The sequence below is a fragment of the Aspergillus novofumigatus genome, assembly GCF_002847465.1.
Source record: "Aspergillus novofumigatus IBT 16806 chromosome Unknown P174scaffold_8, whole genome shotgun sequence".
Taxonomy (NCBI): domain Eukaryota; kingdom Fungi; phylum Ascomycota; class Eurotiomycetes; order Eurotiales; family Aspergillaceae; genus Aspergillus; species Aspergillus novofumigatus.
Window position 1 is genome coordinate 1,735,965 of NW_020194281.1, and position 20,606 is coordinate 1,756,570.

At 49.0% G+C, this 20,606-nt stretch overlaps 5 protein-coding genes across 5 annotated transcripts; 2 read left to right on the forward strand and 3 right to left on the reverse strand.

Annotated features, from left to right (window-relative positions):
• Positions 1-1,285: 1,285 nt before the first annotated feature.
• On the reverse strand, positions 1,286-3,188 carry P174DRAFT_463925 (putative FAD binding monooxygenase; the record flags this gene model as incomplete). The annotated part of the gene is made up of 6 exons (XM_024830329.1): positions 1,286-1,804; positions 1,871-2,062; positions 2,159-2,238; positions 2,306-2,577; positions 2,613-2,932; positions 3,129-3,188. 6 exons carry the CDS (start codon positions 3,186-3,188, stop codon positions 1,286-1,288), a joined length of 1,443 nt encoding a protein of 480 aa, XP_024679106.1.
• Positions 3,189-3,421: 233 nt separating this feature from the next.
• Positions 3,422-8,194, reverse strand: P174DRAFT_507199 (putative hydantoinase/oxoprolinase; the record flags this gene model as incomplete). Its single annotated transcript, XM_024831361.1, has 5 exons — positions 3,422-5,098; positions 5,143-6,841; positions 6,880-7,711; positions 7,928-8,099; positions 8,149-8,194. 5 exons carry the CDS (start codon positions 8,192-8,194, stop codon positions 3,594-3,596), a joined length of 4,254 nt encoding a protein of 1,417 aa, XP_024679107.1. The 3' UTR covers positions 3,422-3,593.
• Positions 8,195-8,325: 131 nt separating this feature from the next.
• P174DRAFT_445399 (uncharacterized protein) lies at positions 8,326-9,406 on the forward strand. The gene has a single exon (XM_024828333.1). The coding sequence runs from the start codon at positions 8,624-8,626 to the stop codon at positions 9,143-9,145; it is 522 nt and encodes a 173-aa protein (XP_024679108.1). The 5' UTR covers positions 8,326-8,623; the 3' UTR covers positions 9,146-9,406.
• Positions 9,407-16,349: 6,943 nt separating this feature from the next.
• Positions 16,350-18,055, reverse strand: P174DRAFT_424680 (tubulin beta chain; the record flags this gene model as incomplete). Its single annotated transcript, XM_024825220.1, has 7 exons — positions 16,350-16,749; positions 16,801-17,135; positions 17,189-17,699; positions 17,749-17,790; positions 17,855-17,880; positions 17,943-17,966; positions 18,044-18,055. The coding sequence occupies 7 exons, from the start codon at positions 18,053-18,055 to the stop codon at positions 16,350-16,352; spliced, it is 1,350 nt and encodes a 449-aa protein (XP_024679109.1).
• A 1,445-nt stretch (positions 18,056-19,500) lies between these two features.
• Positions 19,501-19,760, forward strand: P174DRAFT_424681 (uncharacterized protein; the record flags this gene model as incomplete). Its single annotated transcript, XM_024825221.1, has 2 exons — positions 19,501-19,589; positions 19,622-19,760. The coding sequence occupies 2 exons, from the start codon at positions 19,501-19,503 to the stop codon at positions 19,758-19,760; spliced, it is 228 nt and encodes a 75-aa protein (XP_024679110.1).
• Positions 19,761-20,606: the final 846 nt, after the last annotated feature.

A 20,606-nucleotide genomic window follows, 5' to 3' on the forward strand; every position in this document is an offset into this window, starting at 1 on the left:
GCGCCAAAGTCTGCGACTGACCGCGTTGCGATTGCTCTACTGGCACACAGATGCCGAGGTGCAATATATTCTCAGTCGATGTTGACTTCCTTCCAAAAAAAAAATAAGGATTCCAATAATGTTGTATATAGAATCAGGGAGAACAACATTCATGGCACAAAAGGAAATGTAAATGGCCATACTTGAACATTTCCTTGTGACAGCAGAGAGCCAGCAGAGAAGGAATACTGCTAGTGGGTGTAGGCAATAGAAGACTTTAAACCGCTACGCTGTAAGGAAGAATGTATACAGTCATGAATGCTTCTATTGCTTTGACATTTGCTGTTCACCGTTCGCTGCCTCTAATCCTTTCTGTCTTCTACCGAGGCAGAACCGCAAGCCATTTACCGCGTTACAGGCCGTATGATTGGGAAACAATTTGAAGGAGGGCGGAGAAGCATTTGAAGTCACCAAAGCCATCGGCATCACTCAATGCAGCATACAGATAGTCGGCACCGGAAAGAAGTACTATCATACCATCGATCAAACAGCCATAGTCCCGGTGAGCCCTTCGCCGAGGCTCTGCACATGTTGACGGCGAAGGCAGGAAGCTTCAAGTCGGCAAAAATGCACGACGACAGATACTTGGTTTGAATGCAGATTGTTGCATGTGCTACAGGCCTTCCATGCTCTCCTCATCACTCTTCTCCATCGTCAAGGTGGCCTGAATCAAGCAAGATATCCCCGCCATGAGTAAGGTACCCCTCTTATGGAAATTGCGTGCCCAAAGGAACTGTGAGTGGGAGACGAAGCAGTGTATCAGTCGTTACGAGGAGATATTTGCCACTGTTCCGTTAGTACTACTGAATTGATTGCACCAAATTGTTCCTCAAACGAGTTCACTCAACTTGTAAACATGACTGCTGTATTTCTTTATACCAAACCTGCACCACCTTAGAGTAAATGATAAGGTTAGCTGTAAGAGTGCGACATGGTTGGCATGGGAGACACTGGAAAATTCAACCGGAAGCAGTAGACAGAATCAGCATACAGAATCAGCCTCATCCATTAATCTCAAGGTCACTCGTCTGGCAAAGATGAACGTTCTGGTTGGCGGGAACAAGTAAGGTTACATATAACCATAACGTGGCTTGCCGGCAATGTAACTCAACCTTTTCGGCCTGGGTTTCCGGAACGGCTCTCCATTAGTTCGTCCTCACCATTTCCCGACCTTGAATTAGACTAGGGTGACGAAGAACTAGCAGTAAAGAGAAATAGTGCCCTCGAGGCAGGTAGCGTTGCTCTGTCATCGGGTTTTGTCCATGAGGGAGCCGCCGAGAACCGACATCCAGTATATGTAATATCCAACAGATTTCAGGTTGACTGACGACACTGATACCAGTAACAAAATTGCAAACGCAGCTCCAGCCCATATCGGAAAGGCTCTTTCATCTTTCCTGCGCGGTGTCCAGCCTGGACCTGAGCGGGTGGGTAAGGGAATGAAGTCCAACACTCTAGCTTCCCCCAGAATGCCCAGCACTCTCTTCGCGGGTTTGTCTCCAGCATATGGAACCAAATAACGCAACACTACCTTGTATGCCAGGTTTGCTCCAGTCTGCAAGCGCACAGCGATCCACGACGCGTTGTAGATTTTGGATATTCGTTTAACCTGAATGTTGCTGAAATCGGAGAGGTCTCCCTCAATCTTGTCATCACAAAGCTTGTGTCCTGGATGTTTACTCCTCAGGGCATCATGTATGCTGTTGGTCAAAGCGGCCGCATCTTCAATAGCACAGTTGGCCCCTTGTCCGAGATTCGGCGTCATCTAAAAAGTAGCAATTGTCAGACCCGGGGTAGTCATCCACTTCCATCAGCAACGATTCCAACGAACCTTGTGCATGCTATCACCAATACAGACAATGCGGCCGCAACTCCAGTTTTGAAATATATTTTCTTCCAGTGCCGTCATGGAGAAAGTCACCCGGTTCTGCCACACCTGCTTGAATTTAATGTCCTTCCATATGTATTTGTCCGTCAATCGCTCGCCCCAGGCTGCGGCGTCTTTGACAGAGAACCGCGCGCGCTACCGTGTTGATTTTTTTATCCAATTTGACAAGGATGAACCAGGAGACTCGCCCATTGACTCCCGGCATGAAGATGAATGCTGTCCTGTTTCAACCCTGGAATGCATGTGTCGCTCGTTCAATCCTGAGACCGTAGCCGAGGCGCCGAAAATACAGGCATACTCGATACTCATCCCTATCAGCCATTATCACAGTCATCAGCCGCCCATTCGGACAATTTACGTAGTTCAAGTATCCTTCACCTTTTATCTCGCTATCACTGAACAGACCAGGCCGTCGCACTGTCACTGCCCGCCACATCTGAGTCCGAACACGGCTGTGGACCCCGCCAGCACCGACGACCAGGTCACCCTCGTAGGTGCTTCCATCTGCAGTGTGCACCAGCACGCGGCTATCTTGTTGGTCAACCCGTATGGCATTTTTGCCCACATAGATGTCCGATCTCTTGGGAAAGGACTGATACAGAACTTGGAGTAATTGTTGGCGGTCCAGACACGCCATTGGGCACCCGAAGCTGTCGAAACCAGGGCCGATCAGACAGGATGACACAAGGCAAGGCGAGGTTGGCAACCTACGGTCTCAATCATGGTCTTGGGATACGGATCGCTGAGTTGGAATCCATCTGGGAAATACACATTCAAGACGTGCTTTGGCTTGACCAGCTTCTCGACCGCGTCGTAGGACCCCAGTTGTTCCAGGATTCGCGCCCCGTTTGGCAGGACTGCAACAGATGCTCCCTCCTGGGGAGCAATTGCAGGTCGCTTTTCGAGGACAATGCGGGAGATATCTGCCTTGTGCAAGCAGTGTGCGAGAGTAAGGCCGGCAATTGATCCCCCGACAATTATGACCCTGAAAGGGGGTCCATTTCTCTGGAGTCTGACGAGGTCAGTATAAGGGCTATTCGGACAAATATTCCCATGAGATCTCATGGAAAGCTCCGCTTAATAACGTAACGAATAGACTTTGAAAGAGACCATCCGAACCAACTCTGCGTAGCAACTTTCTGCACCGTGTAAGTGGACCTTGGCTCAGTCGATTTGTACGCGCAGTAGTGACGTTCATTACCAAAAGGGGCAATTCTGAGCCTAGAGCCCTGGACTCGGGATTCGCAAGGCTAAGAGTCATACCACGGATTTACCATGGATCAAAAAGGTATTATTCGACGAGAAGCCATATACCAGCACTAAAGTATTTCTACATGGGCTGTGGGTTCTACGCTCATTATTTCCCCATGATGTCGCTCAGCCGGTATGCTTATCCATGCCCCGAGTGGCACGAGGATTGGCGGCCGAAGAAAGAGTAGCTGGTTCTGGATAAAGCTTAACCTCTGTCATTTTGTATGTCTTCTTTTTAGAAGTCTCTAGAATCAAATAAATTTAATTACGGTAAAATCCACTGCTTTCAACATGACACTATAGGCTCAATGATGCTGACTAGAGAGTGTATATCTATGTAAGCACCACTACGGATGGTCACTCCCATCTAGTATTATAAACGGCTATTCTAGTAAATCACAGAAAATGAAGCCATCTACGACTGCAACACCCAGCCCTTGGTCATTTTCATACGCACATACCACTCCTTGACATACGGAAGCGACATGTGCGGCCCATAAGGCTCCAACTCCCATTGCGGACTCGGAGCAGGAAGCCCAGTCTCCTTGAGGCAGGACTCCGTCAATTCCTCGATTGTGCCTCCTCGATCATACTGCTGGGCCTTGCCCACCGCATCCCGGGCAGTCCTCATCCTCATCCTCAGAGCTTCGGTCTCGGCCTCACGCACGCTCAGATTCTCTGGATCCACGACCACACCGTAGTTCTCGTAAGCGCCCTGGATGGTGACCAGGCGGCGACGGACTTCTAGGGCGACCTTCTCCTCCGGCCGAGTCAACGGATCGCCCAGTCCACCGCCTCCCCAGGTCACCCACTCGAGAAGGTCATCCGGGTCGACGCGGATGTGGTCGCACTTTGAAGGCAGGACTTCTACCGGCGGCTTTTCCTTCGACTTGGAGTATCTGTACAGAACCTTCCGGGACCGGGAACCGGGCTTGCCGCCCTGTATCCCCCACGGCTTCATGAACCACCGGTCATCGTGCAGACTGAACTCCCCGCGACACAGGAACCGGTAGAGTGTGCGCTGGGCATTGCCCCCGCGATAGAACCCCGGCCCACCGCTGTCCGGCACGCTCTCGTTCGCTTCGATACGGAGCGGGTAGTTCAGTTCGATGATCTCCGTGGGGATCGATTTGATTGCCGGGAACAGACAGTGACAATCAAGACCGTCGCCGGCGTTGCGGGCTGGCACGCTGCCAAAGCCAATTTGATACAGCTGATACCACTCGCCGTCGGGCTTGTATCCCGAGTAGAAGAAGTGGGGGGAGTCGCTGAAGCCCGCGGCGGCGGCGTAGATGGGGTTCCTCTGCCCGATGAGCGCTTGCATGACGTCCATTGTTCTGCCTAGCAGATGTGTACGACAGGATATCGGCGCTGGTCGGACTGGCTTCAGGACGCTGCCCTCCGGGATATAGATGTCGATGAGGTCGTGGAAGCCGTCGTTGATCACAGTGCCGGGTGCGACGGCGGCGATCATATAGTAGCCGATGAACATCTTGAACATGGTCTCGGAGAGATAGAAGTTGATTCTGTGCTCGCTCTGTGGGGATGTCCCTCTCCAGTCAAACAGCAGCCTGTTCTTGTCGATTTTCCTCATCGTACAGGTCAGGGCCCAGGGCCCGATGCCGTGGCCGTCGTCGTCGACGAAATCGGTAAACGTGCATGGCTTGTCGGTGAAGTCGGTCTCGATGATCTGCGCCATTGCGGCACGATTGCGCATGAGCAGTTCCGAGCATGCCGCGAGATAGACCTGGCATCCAAACCGCAGGACCAGCTCATTGACCCGGCTGGCGGCCGTTCGGCATGCGGTGATGATGGCAAACAAGTCAGCCCTGTACCAGTCGGGCTGGCGCGAGTTGCGACAGAGCAGCTCGACCAGATCGGTGTTCATAACCCCTTGCTGTACAGCTTGATACACGGGATCTGGACGCCGTCGTCAAAGATCGAGGACGCGTTGATGGACATACTGCCAGGCACCATTCCTCCGACATCAGTCAGGTGTCCAAACTGCGACGCCCACCCGATCAGTCGGTGTCCATAGAAGATGGGCAACAGGACAATCACGTCGTTCAAGTGTGTCACGGCGCCTTCAATCATGTACGTGTCGTTCGTGATGAACACATCCCCTTCCTCGATTGTGCCTTTCCAGACGCCCAAGAACTGGGTGATGAAGCTGCCAAACTGACCCACGAGCATCTTGCCATCGGCAGTGGTGATGACATTAAATTCATCCTGCTGCTCCCGAATAGCGGGCGACATGCTACAACGCAGCATGAGAGTATCCATTTCGCTGCGAATGGAGGCCAAGGCAGACGCAACCAGCGTAGGGATCAAGGGGGTCGATCGGACTGTCTCCAGAGCAGCCTCTGCGGTTTGGTCTTTTGGACGCTCTGTCGACAGATCGTCTGCCAGGCGGATCAGAATGTTACTGATCGAGTCAATTTCGCCGTAACACCCGGGAAGGACCAGGGTGTTGCTGTCCATTTCCGTGATAATGCAGGGGCCATCGACCCGTATGCCCTGGCGCTTTAGCTTCTCCCGATCCCACATGGTAGCCTCCATCGTCTTGCCTTCTATGACGATCTGCTTCTTCGAGAACATTGCATCGGCCGGTGGCACAGGCGATTCCGCCTTGCTGAGCTGAGGAAGTTCGATACTGGGCGACGCGTCGACGGCAACGACCTCGAGACGCATCAGCTCCAGCTCATAGTTGGGAAGACAGTACTTGAACTGCTGGTCATGGAGCTGGTCGAACTTCGCCTGCAGGAGCTCTCGCCATGACCTGTCTTCCAGCAGCAGCTCATCCGCCTGCAGATCGACTGTCAAATTCAGTGCCTGGCCTCGATACCTCAGATCCACATGATAGCCAATATTCAGCTGCTTCGAACGGTTTGCGTTGGACCTTTGCATGGCGGCCCGACTTGTCCTTTCAAGCTCATCAAACTGGCTCTTCACTTCCTGTGCTGTTGTAGCGGAGAGTAGGCGGATGAACGAGGAAGACTGAGAGTGGCTCAGCCGAGTAGTCGCATCACCCAGGGCGCACAGAGTGCCTGGAGATGGAGGGACAATGACCGGCCAAGCACCGAGGAGTTTGCCCACGGCATTGGCATGAAGGGGTCCTGCACCGCCAAAAGCGACAAGAGCAAAATCCTTGGGATCATAGCCCTGTTCGACTGAGACGAGACGCAGGGCTCCGTACATGGTCTCATTCACGAGGTTGATAATGTCCTCCGCGGTCTGGGCGATAGACAGCTTCATCTGCTCGGCGATGGCGCCAACTGCAGCCGTTGCGGCCTCAATATCCAGAGTGAATTCGCCTCCCAAGAGGTTCTTAGGCAGGTATCCCAACACCAGGTTGGCGTCCGTGACGGTGGCTTCGGTCCCTCCCTTGCGGTAGCATGCGGGTCCTGGGCTGGCCCCTGCGCTCTCCGGACCAACTCTCATGGTTTCAGTGATGCTCATATATTTCGCAATCGAACCGCCTCCTGCTCCTACCGTCCGAATATCCACAGCGGGCGACCGGACAGTGAGTTGGCCGACTACTGTCTCGCGACGAACCTGAGGTTTCCCTTGGTTGATCAGGGCGCAATCCGTCGACGTGCCACCCATGTCAAAGGTGATCAGGTTCTTGTATGGCGTATGTCGCGTGACGACGTCTGCCACTCCCTGGACCCCTCCAGCAGACCGGACATCAGAATATTGACAGGCGCCTGGCCTGCCAGCTCCAAGCTCGTCAGACCGCCATCCGACTTGAGAATGCGGATCGTATCGCCATCCACCGCCAGTAAATCCTGCAGATTACTGAGATAGCTCTGAACCACGGGTTTGACCAGCGCATTGGTGCAGGTGGTGACCGTTCGCTCGTACTCGCCGACCTCTCTGAGAACGTCGCTCGAGCAGATCACCGTCACTTCGGACCCGAGCACGTCGCGCACAACTTTCGCAACCAAAGCCTCATGCTCGCTATTGCAGTGCGAATTCAGCAACGAGATCGCCACAGCCTCGGGCCGTTCCTTCGTCCACGCCTTCAGATCCTCGCGCAGCGCATCCGTATCCACCGCGACGACCGTCTTCCCGTCTACCGACATCCGCTCCCGACACTGTATCACTCGCTCCAGAGGCACGATCGGCTCCGGAGGGGTATAGTGCAGCCAAGCCCCCAGACCACCAGGGATCTGGGACCGGCGCACCGCCAAAATGTCCTTGTGTCCTGCCGTCACGATCAACCCGGTACGTGCTCCTTTGCCTTCGAGAACAGCGTTGGTGGCGGTGGTGGTGCCATGGTGGATGAACTGGAACTTGCCGTCCCAGGAGTAGCGTTCTTTGAGAATGTGATGAACCTTCTGGATTCCATTCTTGACCCCGACGCTTTGGCCTTCAACGGTGGTCGGCACCTTGGCTCTTGCAATCTGGCCGTCGGGCGTGAAGGCGTAGACATCTGTGAATGTGCCGCCGACGTCTACTCCGACACGATAGTCGTCTTGGCAAGCGCTATGTGGCATGATCACTGCGAGGACTTGTATAGAGAGAAAGCTACTGCGACCACTTTAGAGTAGTTTATGCTCATTACAGTACGGCGTGAATATGTCACGATTCGCAGACGACAACAGGAATTGAAGGCCGAAGACCCCGCCTTCAAAGCAACAGCTATGATTTAAAACAGAATAAAACAGCGCTTTTAGCTTTAAATGGGGCTGGAAACATTTCCCAGGTGTATTGGGGATCGTCCCACCAGGCAGCTAATAAACATACTAACGGTTTAGTCGATGCAACTTCTGAGACAAGTGCTTGTGCCGTTGGATTTTTACTGGCCAGTGCCCCTCATATCTCGTTACGTAGCTACATATTTCCAGACCAGATCCTGGTCCAACTCGCGATCCTGTGCCGAGGGGATTACCCAGTTCATCATCCTGCATATGCTTTCCTGTGGGTCGAGAGTTAATCCACACTATGGCCGGTGCCAATTACTGTACCTTTTGCTAATGAATTATGGCATTCGAATACCGCTAAGTGGGTCATATTGACCGGGTTATTTTCTGGAGAGGAACATGCTATCCAAGATCCTGAGGACTGGGGTTTCCAACATAGATAATATGTTTATATAAAGTTTCTGATCCTCTTCGCAGCTTGTAAACGGAAAGTAAGAAAGTTAGAGATTGTCAAATCGTCCTTCTCTGTCATCATGTCGAGTGAGAAGCAGGCAGCGGCCCATGAGGCATGCGACTCTGAGCAAGTCAGTCCACGCGGTGAGGCATTAGAAGAGGAAGGGGAGATTTTCGAGAGGACGGCTTCCGGAGTCAACTTCCGCTAGGTGGGTTGGTTCAATGTGGCCGTGATCTTCACCAAAGTCCTTTTCGCAACAGGCGTGCTTTCACTGCCGTCGGCGCTGTATGCGCTGTGAGTCGTCGGGGGCCCTCGATCAGCATTGTGGCCTGGGGGTGCTTCAACATGTACTGTTTTGGCATCCTGGGCAACTCTCGAATGAGACACACCCACTGCCATTCGATTGCCGACATGGCTTACGTTGCCGGTGGCACTGTTGCCAGGGAGGTCACCGGCCAGTTGTTTATTATTTGCCTATGTCCTGGTGACGGGCAGTGGCATCGTCGGCGTGTTCACGGTGCTGCATGCTCTCTCCCACCACGCAGCGTGCACCGTCTGGTGGCCATTCCTGGCCGCAGTGGTGATCACCGCAACGGCATCCATCTGCAAACCGGAGAACGTCGGTCGGCTGACCTACGTGGGATTCCTGTCATCTACGTCGCGGTTCTCATTGTTGTGGTCGGCGTGACGACCCGAGACAGACCGGCAGCTGCACCACAGGAAGGGCTGTACGACCTTGGGTTCGTCGCCATCAATAACCCGGGTTTTACCGGCGGCATGGTCGCCTCCTGTATCATCTTTGTCTCCTCGGCTGGTACCAGTGCCTTTCTGACGGTCATCTCAGAGATGCGGAACCCAAAAGACTAGAGGAAGCCGCTGTATATGTGTAGCCCTGGTGACTGCGTCGTACCTCGTCTTTAGCTTGATCGTCTATCGCTGGTGTGGGAAGTGCGTAGCGAGCCCATCGCTGGGGTATGTATTACTTTCTTTCCACCTGAGCTGTCGGTAATAACTGCCATATAGAGCGCTGGGATTAATGGTCAAAAGTCCAGACTTTTTTGAGAGCTGATACTCTCTTACATTCCTAGTATGGCTACCAGTTGGCCATCTGATCTATCTTGTTCGCCGTCAGCTTTGACTATCGCTCATTGCTTTGCATCGACCAGAATTCACCTTTATTGCATACTGCTACTCTCGTCCCGGGCTCAGCCAGACCCATAACTCGGTTTGTTTTAAGTTTTAAATTAGTTAATAGTCGTATCTAGAAAGTGGTTTTCTATAGTCATACCAGTCTATTGCGGGTAGGTTAGGCCCAAACATATGATTAACTAACAGATGCTGGTTATTCTACTATGTATTACTGGAGGACTATCAGACTGCTGGCTGTACAAGGACCAGGGGAAAGGTGGCTCTAAGGTCGGATGATCCTGGAAGGAAACGACATCAGTAGATCCTTATCTCTTGACACCCGACGCTTTAGAGGGTCTTCCACTAAAAGCATGCTGGACTCTAGATGGACAGGCATACCTGAGTCTAAAGGTCAAGTAGCTCTCCTAGAGATCAACAGCACAGTCACTACTAAATCTCACGTAACCAGGCTACTGCAAGGATAATCTATATTTATATCCATTTGCCTATTTCACACTAGTCATCAATAACCCCTTCATTGGAGCACTATCCCCGCCAAGCATTACATTAGCCAAACTAGGAGTTGGTGCGCCCGAGCTTCTCCATCTGCTTAAATGTGCTGTATAATACAAATAACCCAGTCTTGATTATCACACTATCTGTTTCGAGGATCAGTGGTCGGGGTGTTGGACATTTTTCCACCTAACCGACACCTAAGTTACTACGTGCGGCTTAGTAACTTAGTAAGGTCGGTTAAACTACTGCTCCATCGGCTAGACTACACCAAGAGGGAGAATAATGTCCTGGGAGCGTGGGTCGCCATGGCACGGATATGGACAAGAACTGGACCTCACCTGGGGCTGTGTGGGGCAAGGAGCAACTGTCTCGTGCTGGTGGCCATTTATTTTCCGGTTTTACATTGCGTGATGTGGCCCACGGAACCGATCGAGTTAATCTTGTGGTTACGCAGGTGATCTTTGGGGAATGGGGATGCTGCCGGCCTGTCATTGTTGGACTCAATTTGTATATACACGATTCTACCTAGGCTAGGTTGAGTGCAACTCCTGGATCCAGAACAGCGTGGCATGTACCTTTGTCCTTAATCTCTTTCTTCTGTCCCGCTTACAGCCTGGGCCGAGGGTTCTGAATTATGCACTTACCAATAGTAATATATGCGCCTAACCGACGTAAATACGTAGTGGAGCTCTCACTGCATGAACGAACAAGGATCAGAACTGTATTGACAGTATTGGCCCCCAATGGATCCGCCCCAATTCTGGCTTATGGGCATGGATTACCGGTTTGCAACCCTCGATGTAAGGTGGAACCGCTAGACGGAGAATACTGACCGGACCTTCCCGGTGGCTTTCTGAAATAAAACCTTTGAGCATTGATTGCTCCGGTGATTTTGTTAGTACAGTGGTACCTTGCGAGGATACAGATCTTAGAAAGCAATAAAGTCTGAGCACCACCATTTCCAGATGAGTCATGGAATAAAGCAGGCAAGGGAACTCATTAGATTGCTAGTTAGATAACATGGTAGGTAGCCCAGCGGTCCCACCTTATACAGTAAAACCTCGTTATAACGAGTCTCGCTATAACAAGAACCTCATTATAACAAGATAAATCTCTTGCTTCAATTAATTTTCCATATAAATAACAAGATCCCTTGCTACAGTAAGTCTCATTAACTTTGCCTTCTCTCCCATACAAAATCTCATTATATCAAGGGTTCTTATTAACTGACCCCTGCTACGTTGCGGCTTAGTAAGACTAAGCCTTAGTATTCGGGGTCGCGCGTTGCGCGACCCCGCCATCTCAACGAAAACCGACATCTCAACAATAAAATTTATAGATATCAAACTATCATGAAGAAACTGGCAACCTTCCAGTGTAAATTTACTAGTAAAATATATGGAAATAGTAACTACTGGCTTTCATCTACCTTTCTAGCCTTTCTCCGCTTTCGAACAATTATTCCTTTCGCAAGGCAGTACTCCTGAAGTTCAGTCATCACCTTCCGCCATTGAGGCCGTAATCGATTCTTTTCAACCAGCTCATTGTAATCTTGCTTCACACGCTTCATACGATTGACCTCTCCCTTCTGTATAATTCCACCTGTCCGTAGATGGGCTCTGGAGGCATGCGCACGGCGTTGACGTGCTAGTTTTGCAGTGTTAGATTGGGCCACCCGCTCCGTAAGATGATTGACTAGAATTGCCTGCACTTTTGAGGCCTTTACTAGCTTAGCAAGGCAGGTATGGAAGGAATCTTCCTCATCTGGGGATAGTTGAAGAATATGATGACCATATCTATCAATTTGACGCGCTGTTTTGGGGGTGTTGGTGATTGAAAAAGAGGAATTGCTTGTCTCCTCATTGGCAAAGAGCTCACTATCCTGTAGCCTTTCAAGAGCGACAGATGGATTCCAGGGATTCAAGCCAGTCAGGCTAAAAGCATGCCTTAATGTATGACTCTTAAAAGTCTTGCGTCGTATCTCAAAGAGGGCGGATAAGAATTCCACCTTTGTAAATTTGCCGCACCCTGTCTGGGTAGCATCCTGGATAGCTTCACTATGCCAGTGCTTATAGGCATGGAATACACCAATATCTAGCAGCTGAAGGAGATGGCTTGTATATGGAGGAAGGAAGTATAAGATAATATTATGTTTCTCACAGAAATCAAGAACCTCATAGGTCATATGGGATCCATATCCATCGCAGAGAAGTAGGCGTTTAACACCTACTGTTCGACGCTGTGTATGACGCTCAAAGTGCTGAATCCATTGGAATGCAAGGAGATCATTAATATATCCAGATTCTGATACACCGATTATATAATCCGGCTCATCACAAACATCAAACCATCCAGCTAGGATGCACCTGCCGCTGAAGATGATGAAGGGAGGGATATAATGGCCGTCAGCACTGATTGCTTCCACCACTGTTGCATATTCGCGATTGGTATTACTAGGAGAGAAGGAAGCCTTTTTAAACTCTCTAGTAACTATCCATTAATCTTTACCAATTCCAATCTGGAAGCCAGTCTCATCAAAGTTGTAAAGATCCCGTAGATGGATACAGTTCCTTTCCATCAACCCTTTAAGATTATGGAACCACATCTTAATAACCATAGGGTCATGTGCCCGCTTCCATTCCAACTCAATAGCTCTTTGCCTTCGTATTCGATATTCTGGATAGTGTTTAAGGAAGCGTTTCGTCCATTTCTCGCCAATCTGAGGGGGGGAAGTTGTTGGATCAGTATGTCCGCGATATAGTATTAAATTTGCAGCATTACCAATCTGCTGCGGCCGAGGGGGATATCTAGTTTAATAAGCTTATCAATATACTGCCTAAGAGCCATCTCCTGCTCAGCAGAAAGCTTTGTATTTGTTGGGGCCCTATCACAACGTGAAGGTGTCCCAAGCCAGCGGCGTCGAAGCCGCTGCATTGGGACATCAAATTCCCGCGCAGTTTTTGAGATATTTGGTTTTTCTTGACGCCGTAATGTGCGCAAGGCTTGTTCAATTCGATCTTCTATATCATAATAATCGTCCGGCATGGTGGTGGTTGATAAATAATAGATATTCTATGAGGGATACGACTTTGAAATCTTTTATCATTAAGATGTCGGTTTTCATTGAGATGGCGGGGTCGCGCAACGCGCGACCCCGAATACTAAGGCTTAGTCTTACTAAGCCGCAACGTAGCAGGGGTCAGTTAGCTAATATACCTTAGAGAAAGCCTATCTTAATGTCCTAGAAGGCTGCTTTACAAGCCTAAAAACACCTCTATCCAAATGCAACACAGAAAGAGCTTCGCAAATGGTTTCAGGACACCTATAATCATACTCTTTCATCTGGTCTTATCTCTGATATCTTATCCTATAAATATGAATATCTTAATGCTGATTCCCTCCCTTCCTGCAATGCAAAGCGCCAATGCCGTGAGAACTAGCCAGAGCTAGAGAATGCCTTATTTGAGTGGATGATATATGTGGAGGAATAAATACCTATCTCTACAGAGATTATTTAATAAAAGGCTCAGTCTTTTGGGAGAAGATCTATCCAGGGAAAGAGATGCCAGTATTCAGTAATAGATAGCTTTATAACTTCTAGATAAGGAGGTTAGTAAGATGGTATTAACAACATAGAGAGGAGGGAAGTATTCTAGCTTAGGCAGACTAAGAGATGCTTAAGATTAAATAAGTCTTAAGTGCGTATAGCCTTAAGGACTAGTTTAATTATAATAAGACTGGCCTCTTCTGGAAGCACTCTCCTGCACAGAGTCTTTCAACATGTTAACTTCCAGGTTAAAAGAAAGATAAAGCACGCATAATAGCCCTTTTTTATTACAATATGGATGGCTCTAAGAAGCTATTACCATAGTTTATTAGTATAGCAAAGAATCTATAAGCTTTCCAAGCCACTGGTGTTAATATACAGAATCTGAATCTTATCTAGTGGAGTAACTAGAAAGCCTAGATTATAATATTAATATTTATAGAGTTTCTTTATTAGTTTGATAAGTAGATAAGTGGATGGAATATTATCCTTCTTATAGATAACTTCTCTGCTCATCAAGCTGCTGTGACAGAGATTCAATCTAGTAGCTATCCACTACAGAATACTCTTATTATATGGCTTCCTGTAAACTCTACCAGGTGATATCAGCCTCTTAATTAAGGGATTATCCACTGTTGGAAGTCATACTGGAAAAGATACTAGATTTGCTTTATCCTTTAAGAGTTTGAGCTTAATTATAATCTAATCATGTTAATGAACATTCTAAGAGCAGTTTAATAGGGAATCCAGAGCTGGGAATTTAATCTTTCTAGATAGGTAATCCAGAATTGCTTTTAAAAGGCTCTAGATTCTTAACCATTATATTGAGAGCCTGTTGATCCAGCAGTTCTAGATGATATATAGAATGCATTCTCTCTCTTAAAGCTCTCTACGCCTATCCAGGATCTCATGGATATTGATACCTTTCTAAACCCTATAGAGGAAGCTATCTAAGATACTCCTGAAGATATTAAGAGCCAGATTCTAGCTCAGTATGGGCTGGAGCTTGATGATGATTCTAAAGAGGAGCTTGAAGTTCTACTGTAAATACCACTGGATGAGGCTTTAGAAGCACTAAGAACACTTTGTTTATATGAAGAGCAGCAGGCAGAGGGTATCCCTAGCCTTATATATGAGCTAGATAAGCATGAGCATATCCTTTGGGGTCGAAAGCTAAGCCTACAGACGCAGCGGGACATTCGAAGCTATTTTACAGGCTAAATATATACTAATATATACTATCCTTGATATAACGAGAACCTCGATATAACGAGAAATATGGTCTGTCTGGAATATCTTGTTATAACGAGGTTTTACTGTAGTAACTACTATCCACTTTATAGGGTGGCAGAATTGAAAGAGTCAAAATCATTGTAAGGCGCTAACAGAACCACCAGGGTCCACCGGAGTAGATTGCGGCCTGAAATAGACCAATTGTTTAAGTGCAGAGGAAACCAGGCTAAAGAAATAGGTGCTTGGCACCTTGGAGTAAGAGTACCCTAGATATTCCGTAGAGTACGAAGATGGGTGTTTAGGCAGCTACTATCTACTCCAACACAAACCAAAAAGGTTCCAATGATCACTGCCCATGGAATCGCCAGCTCGATGATCAGCCTTCACTACGAGATGGAAGCTCCTTCAGATCATCCTTATCATCCTTGCCAGCTCGCTTTGCCGCGCTAATATGGGAGGATGAGGCAAGCATATACAACAAATCTGCTGTGATGTACTTCCGGCGCTGTCGTGCCGCAACCTTAGGCCTGACAAAGAATCATCCTTGACACTGCCTGCAAACACCGAGGGTTGATGTATTTTATGGTTATCAGCCGGCTATCACTCGTCCCATGCTTCTCTGACGGATGTAGTTGTATGTGTTCTGCGTGGATTAGGGTTAGGTAGCATCAACATTCTTAGTGAAGAAAACCCCAGACAGAGTGAGTATTCAACCTAACAATTTTTATATTTCAATCTCTCTTCCCTTAGGCATATGCGTATTGCTCATGGTCCAAGATGTTTATAGACGATTAAAACTTTTATATATATGTTTAGTAATTCGCATCAAATCAACCTATACTGAAGTATTAATTCAATATCCAATACCCATAGTACGATAGCAAAGAGTCCTATGTGGGATACTACATTAATTCGCAGTTTACTCGATTACAAGAACTACCTACTCCTGCCCGCCAATTACGATATATCCGTTGTGACTTCTATCATACGGCTTGGATGTCCTCTCCCTACCTAATTCGTTGGTCGCCATGCCTACAGCAACTTATGCAAAGATGGCGTGATGGGCGTGATGGGCGCTAGTTATCTCTTGGTTGGGTACATCGAGGAAGAGTAACGAGACATGCTTTCAAACCTGGCCTGTTAAGCAGTTCGATGCTAGGGCTAAGAACCGACTTGTTCCGTGATTCCTCGCGGATATTATTACTGACCGTCACCCGGAACCGCCGTACCAAAAATAGGCTCTTGTCATAAACATCAGAATGGGCTCTTGTGGCTGACAGTCGCCCAACCTTTACTCGAAATTCAGGACCTGAAAACCGAAGAGGTTCGCACAGAGATACCGGGCACTACATTTATTCCACGGTTGACTCGTATATGTCGGATATCTTTCGCATATCAACCAAATGCGATCAATGGGTACAGAGGACGATATCTACCAGACCTCTGCCTTGAGCGCAATGCGGAGAGAATGCCACTACTAGATTATCAGCTGACTGAAGTTCCATTCCTGTTTAAAGACGGTGAGTATCGTAAACAATAGGAGGAAGTCCAGACAGGTTCCCCAGAGAGACAGAGAAAGGAATGACAAAATTGAAGCTGAAAAGGGTTACTGTCGATCTTGCACGAGATGATGAAATTCAAGAGGGTTTATTCCTCGGCCTCATATGCCTCCTCCTCCTCGGCATACTGTTGCTCCTCTCCATCGGAGATACTGGCGTCCTGGTATTGTTGATATTCGGACATCAAGTCATTCATGTTACTTTCCGCCTCGGTGAATTCCATCTCATCCATTCCCTCGCCGGTATACCAGTGCAAGAAGGCTTTGCGGCGGAACATGGCCGTGAACTGGGTCGCCACGCGCTGGAAGAGCTCCTGGACGGACGTGGAATTGCCCACAAAAGTGGCCGACATTTTCAGGCCCTTTGGAGGCACGGAGCAGAGGGCTGTTTGAACATTATTCGGGATCCATTCCACAAAGTAACCGGAATTCTTGGTATGGATATTGAGCATTTGATCATCGACTTCTTTCATGGAGACCTTGCCGCGGCTGAGATTTGATTAGCTTTTTCTGGGGTGTCGAGTAGAAGGAAAAGCTTACAAAAGGGCAGAGCAGGTCAGAAAGCGGCCATTTTGAAAGTTGCAAGCGGTCATCATATTCTTGGAATCAAACATCTGCTGCGTGAGTTCTGGAACACTCATTGCGCGGAAGGACTGGGCTCCTCGACTGGTCAATGGAGCAAAGCCCACCATGAAGAAATGCAGCCTGGGAAAGGGAACCATATTAACCGCCAGCTTCCGAAGGTCGGAATTCAGCTGTCCCGGGAACCGAAAACTGGCAGTGATGCCGGACATGACCGTCGAAACGAGATGGTTGAGATCGCCGTACGAAGGGGAAGACAGCTTCAGCGTCCGTGTACAGATATCATAGAGCGCCTGTGCCTGTTAGCTCGCATCGACGTGGCGTGGAATAATCAGGACTGATATACCTCATTGTCGATGCAAAACGTCTCATCTGCGTGCTCGACCAGCTGGTGGATTGAAAGAGTCGCATTGTACGGCTCCACCACGGTATCAGAGACCTTTGGGGATGGCAGGACCGAGAATGTTGCCATCATCCGATCAGGGAATTCCTCCCGTATCTTGGAGATGAGAAGCGTGCCCATGCCAGCTCCCGTTCCGCCGCCCAGAGAATGGGTGATCTGGAATCCTTGCAGATAGTCACAGCTCTCCGCCTCACGGCGAACAACATCAATGACTTGATCCACCAGCTCTGCGCCTTCCGTGTAATGACCCTTTGCCCAGTTGTTGCCCGCGCTGGACTGCCCAAACACAAAATTATCAGGTCGGAAAAGGGCACCGTGGGGGCCGGAGCGAATGGCGTCCATTGTTCCCGGTTCCAAGTCGACGAGGACCGCTCGAGGGACATATTTCGAGTTGCCGACCTCGTTGAAATAGACATTCATCCGCTCCAGCTGCTGATCGGACGTGCCATTGTACCTGTGGCAGTGTCAGATATATCGTAAGCGACAGTGACCGGATCACTGACATGCCGGACTCATCGAGACCGTGTTCGCCGGAGATGGTTTGCCTGGGCCGTGTCAGAGGTAGGAACGGTAGAATTTGGGAGTAATAGACAGTTAAGCTGGAATTACCAAAAGGCAGCACCAACTTGGTTACCCTGGAAGGAGTATCAGAGCTTAGCATTACTTCAATTTCTCATGAGAACGGGGATTGACTCACGCATTGGCCGGTTTGAAGATGAACCTTTATTCAAGCATAACCGAGATCAGAGGTCAGCGATCTCGACGACAGGATATTCCGAAGTCAGTGAGCGGACTCACAATTTCACGCATGTTGGTGGGCAGATACGAGTATTTAGATTCAAAAATGAAGGCGAGTTGGGGGATAGGAGACGATCGTAAGATAGGAGAACAAGAGCTGTTGGAGTCGGGAGGTTAGGCGCCTAATTCATAAAAGACCGACTAGTGATTTATTTCAACGCCGCTAGTAAGATACAGATTACAGACAGAGCTGGGGTTATGGATAGGTAGGAATGGGATATCTGATATCATGTCACGCCTGCATTATGGCATCTCTTGACACGGCCTGCCATTCGTGGAAATTCATACATTTGCAGACTAGCCAGGATTATCAACTAGAGATTGGTCAAGGACCTCATGACAACGCACAGTTAGGTACCTAACATAACTCAGGCATGTGTGTATGTATGCAAGGGAGCAAGGGAATGCCAACAGTGTAAAGTCTGACTTGGTGAGGTGTTAAAAAAACATACATCATATGTTCGTCCACAATCTACATGATATTAATTCTGTATAGATACAAGCCCACTCCGCTGGGTAGTGACTAGGTTTATAAGTCGTTTGCTCAGCTATCTTGCCGTAGTATTTTTGATTGCGTATTATAGAATTAAAATACAGCTAGGCTAAAAGGTGTCCGGACGATGTCCTCCGTGGATAGTGAAGGATTACATATCAGATAACAAACCCTGACGTCTCCGAACCCGCAACCTGATACTTAGGATAGCCTGTCTAAATAAAAGATCTGTCACCGTAAGAACTGTGCTACGCACCAGCAATCATGGTTCATGACCGGGCTTCGGCGATTTCGGCGATTCACTGATTTAGCAGGGCTGGTCCTCTGACACAGCCCGAAATAGCAGCCACAGTACAGTTGCATCTTGCGACACTAGAAGACCTTCATCGCGCATTTCTGCTGCTGCCTAAAGATAATTGGCCTCTTGCTTGTGTTCTTCGCCATGGCTGCCTTGTCTGGTTTCGTGCAACGCCCCTTCGAACAGGACTATGGCACATTACGGGCCTTGGTGGCGCCGCTATACAGGTGAAATGGAAGTCTTCATCTCTTTTTCTCACCTGTCTAATGTTTCCCTAGACATTTTATAGGCGATTGATGCTTACAATGGATGAACCTGCGAAGTCATTCATCGCTTGCGCAAGGAATATGGTCCCGTGCTGCAAGTTGGTCCACAATCTCTGTTGATTATCATCGGGTTCCAACGCCACCATTCCCGCCATTCCGCGATGAGGATGGTTTTGAACGACAAGTGCCGCTTTCCATCACACGAGAGTACGCTTGGGAACAACAACAACTTTCCCCTGGATTTGAAGACATTCAGTAGCACTATTGGGCATATACATGCATGGTTCCCTCAATCTCAATCGGCTCGGCTGGGCATTCAATCAGGCACTAGCGCCACGACGCGTTTCGCACATGTTTTATCGCAGATCCGGACGGCTCAGCGCAACCCATGCAAGCCATTATGCGGTGGCCGCAAGCCTACTTTGAAGCCGTCAAGGTTGCAGACAAAGTCGCCGCTAAGGAAGGCTTCAAGGATCTCGAAGATTACAAGTACGATTTTGGCAAAGGGTGACACTCTAAAGGTCGTCGACTTTCCATTGGCGGCCCACTGATCACCTTCCTATCATTGCTTACCATCGCCTTGTCGGCGATGGCTGGACAACTGAACATCTCTTCGTCGAGGCCGGTCTAGGACCTCTTGAGACCCTGTTGAGGGCTTAACCTACTACCTAAATCTAGTAAGGTGGAAAACCTCGCAAGGTCTTGACTATGCTTTTCATCACTTCTCATCGACCATCAAATTTACTACCCCAAGGCTATCGTCGTTAGGTGAGTTAGGACGATTAAATTGGTCAGGAAGTATATGGGCTAGAAATAGAGGAATCTCTTCTTAAGTGTGGTTAGCGGCGCGTTTGATATATTATATAGATAGTGGTTGAGGAGCTCATCAAGGTCTTGATTTATATGTGATCTACATAGAATCCAAAACCTTTGCCCTTGCCTTAACTACCCGAGGCCTTGCTGAACTGGCTGCCAGTCGCAGGTCAGAGCTTTCTAGATCTGGCCGGTTGATACGGGAAGAGGGGCCACCCGTCTTGTAAGATCTCTAGTCTCTACAGTCCCTAGCGCGTCCGTGAGGCGTCACCTCTTAAATACAATCGGAAACCACGAAAAGAGCCTAAAAGCGCCGAAAAACGCCGGTCACCTCAAAACGCCGTGGGTCGCTCTTCCCCTAGTCTGACTCTGACCGCAGTCGCAAGCTGTCAACAAGTTGCTCCTCAAATTTTTACTCCCGCATTTTTCCAGATCAGAAACACACCTGTTCCTCTTCCATCCCCAGTCCTTCGTGTCGCGCGCATCCACCACCGCCGCAATGGCTGCGTCTCACACTGTTGTGGCCCCGGCCGCCCCGAGAAGAAGCTTGAGGGCCTCAGCCTGTACTCTCGGTTCGCTTTTGCCGGTGCCGTCTGCTGTTCTGTCACCCATGGTGCCTTCACTCCAGTTGATGTGTATGCTTATCCATCGGCTTCGGCTCTAGTGCCCAATGTTCGCGACTTACTGACACTC

Bases quoted from the DNA above. Each gene is read 5' to 3' on its own strand.
- P174DRAFT_445399 (XM_024828333.1), top strand. From the start codon at position 8,624: ATGTACTGTTTTGGCATCCTGGGCAACTCTCGAATGAGACACACCCAC.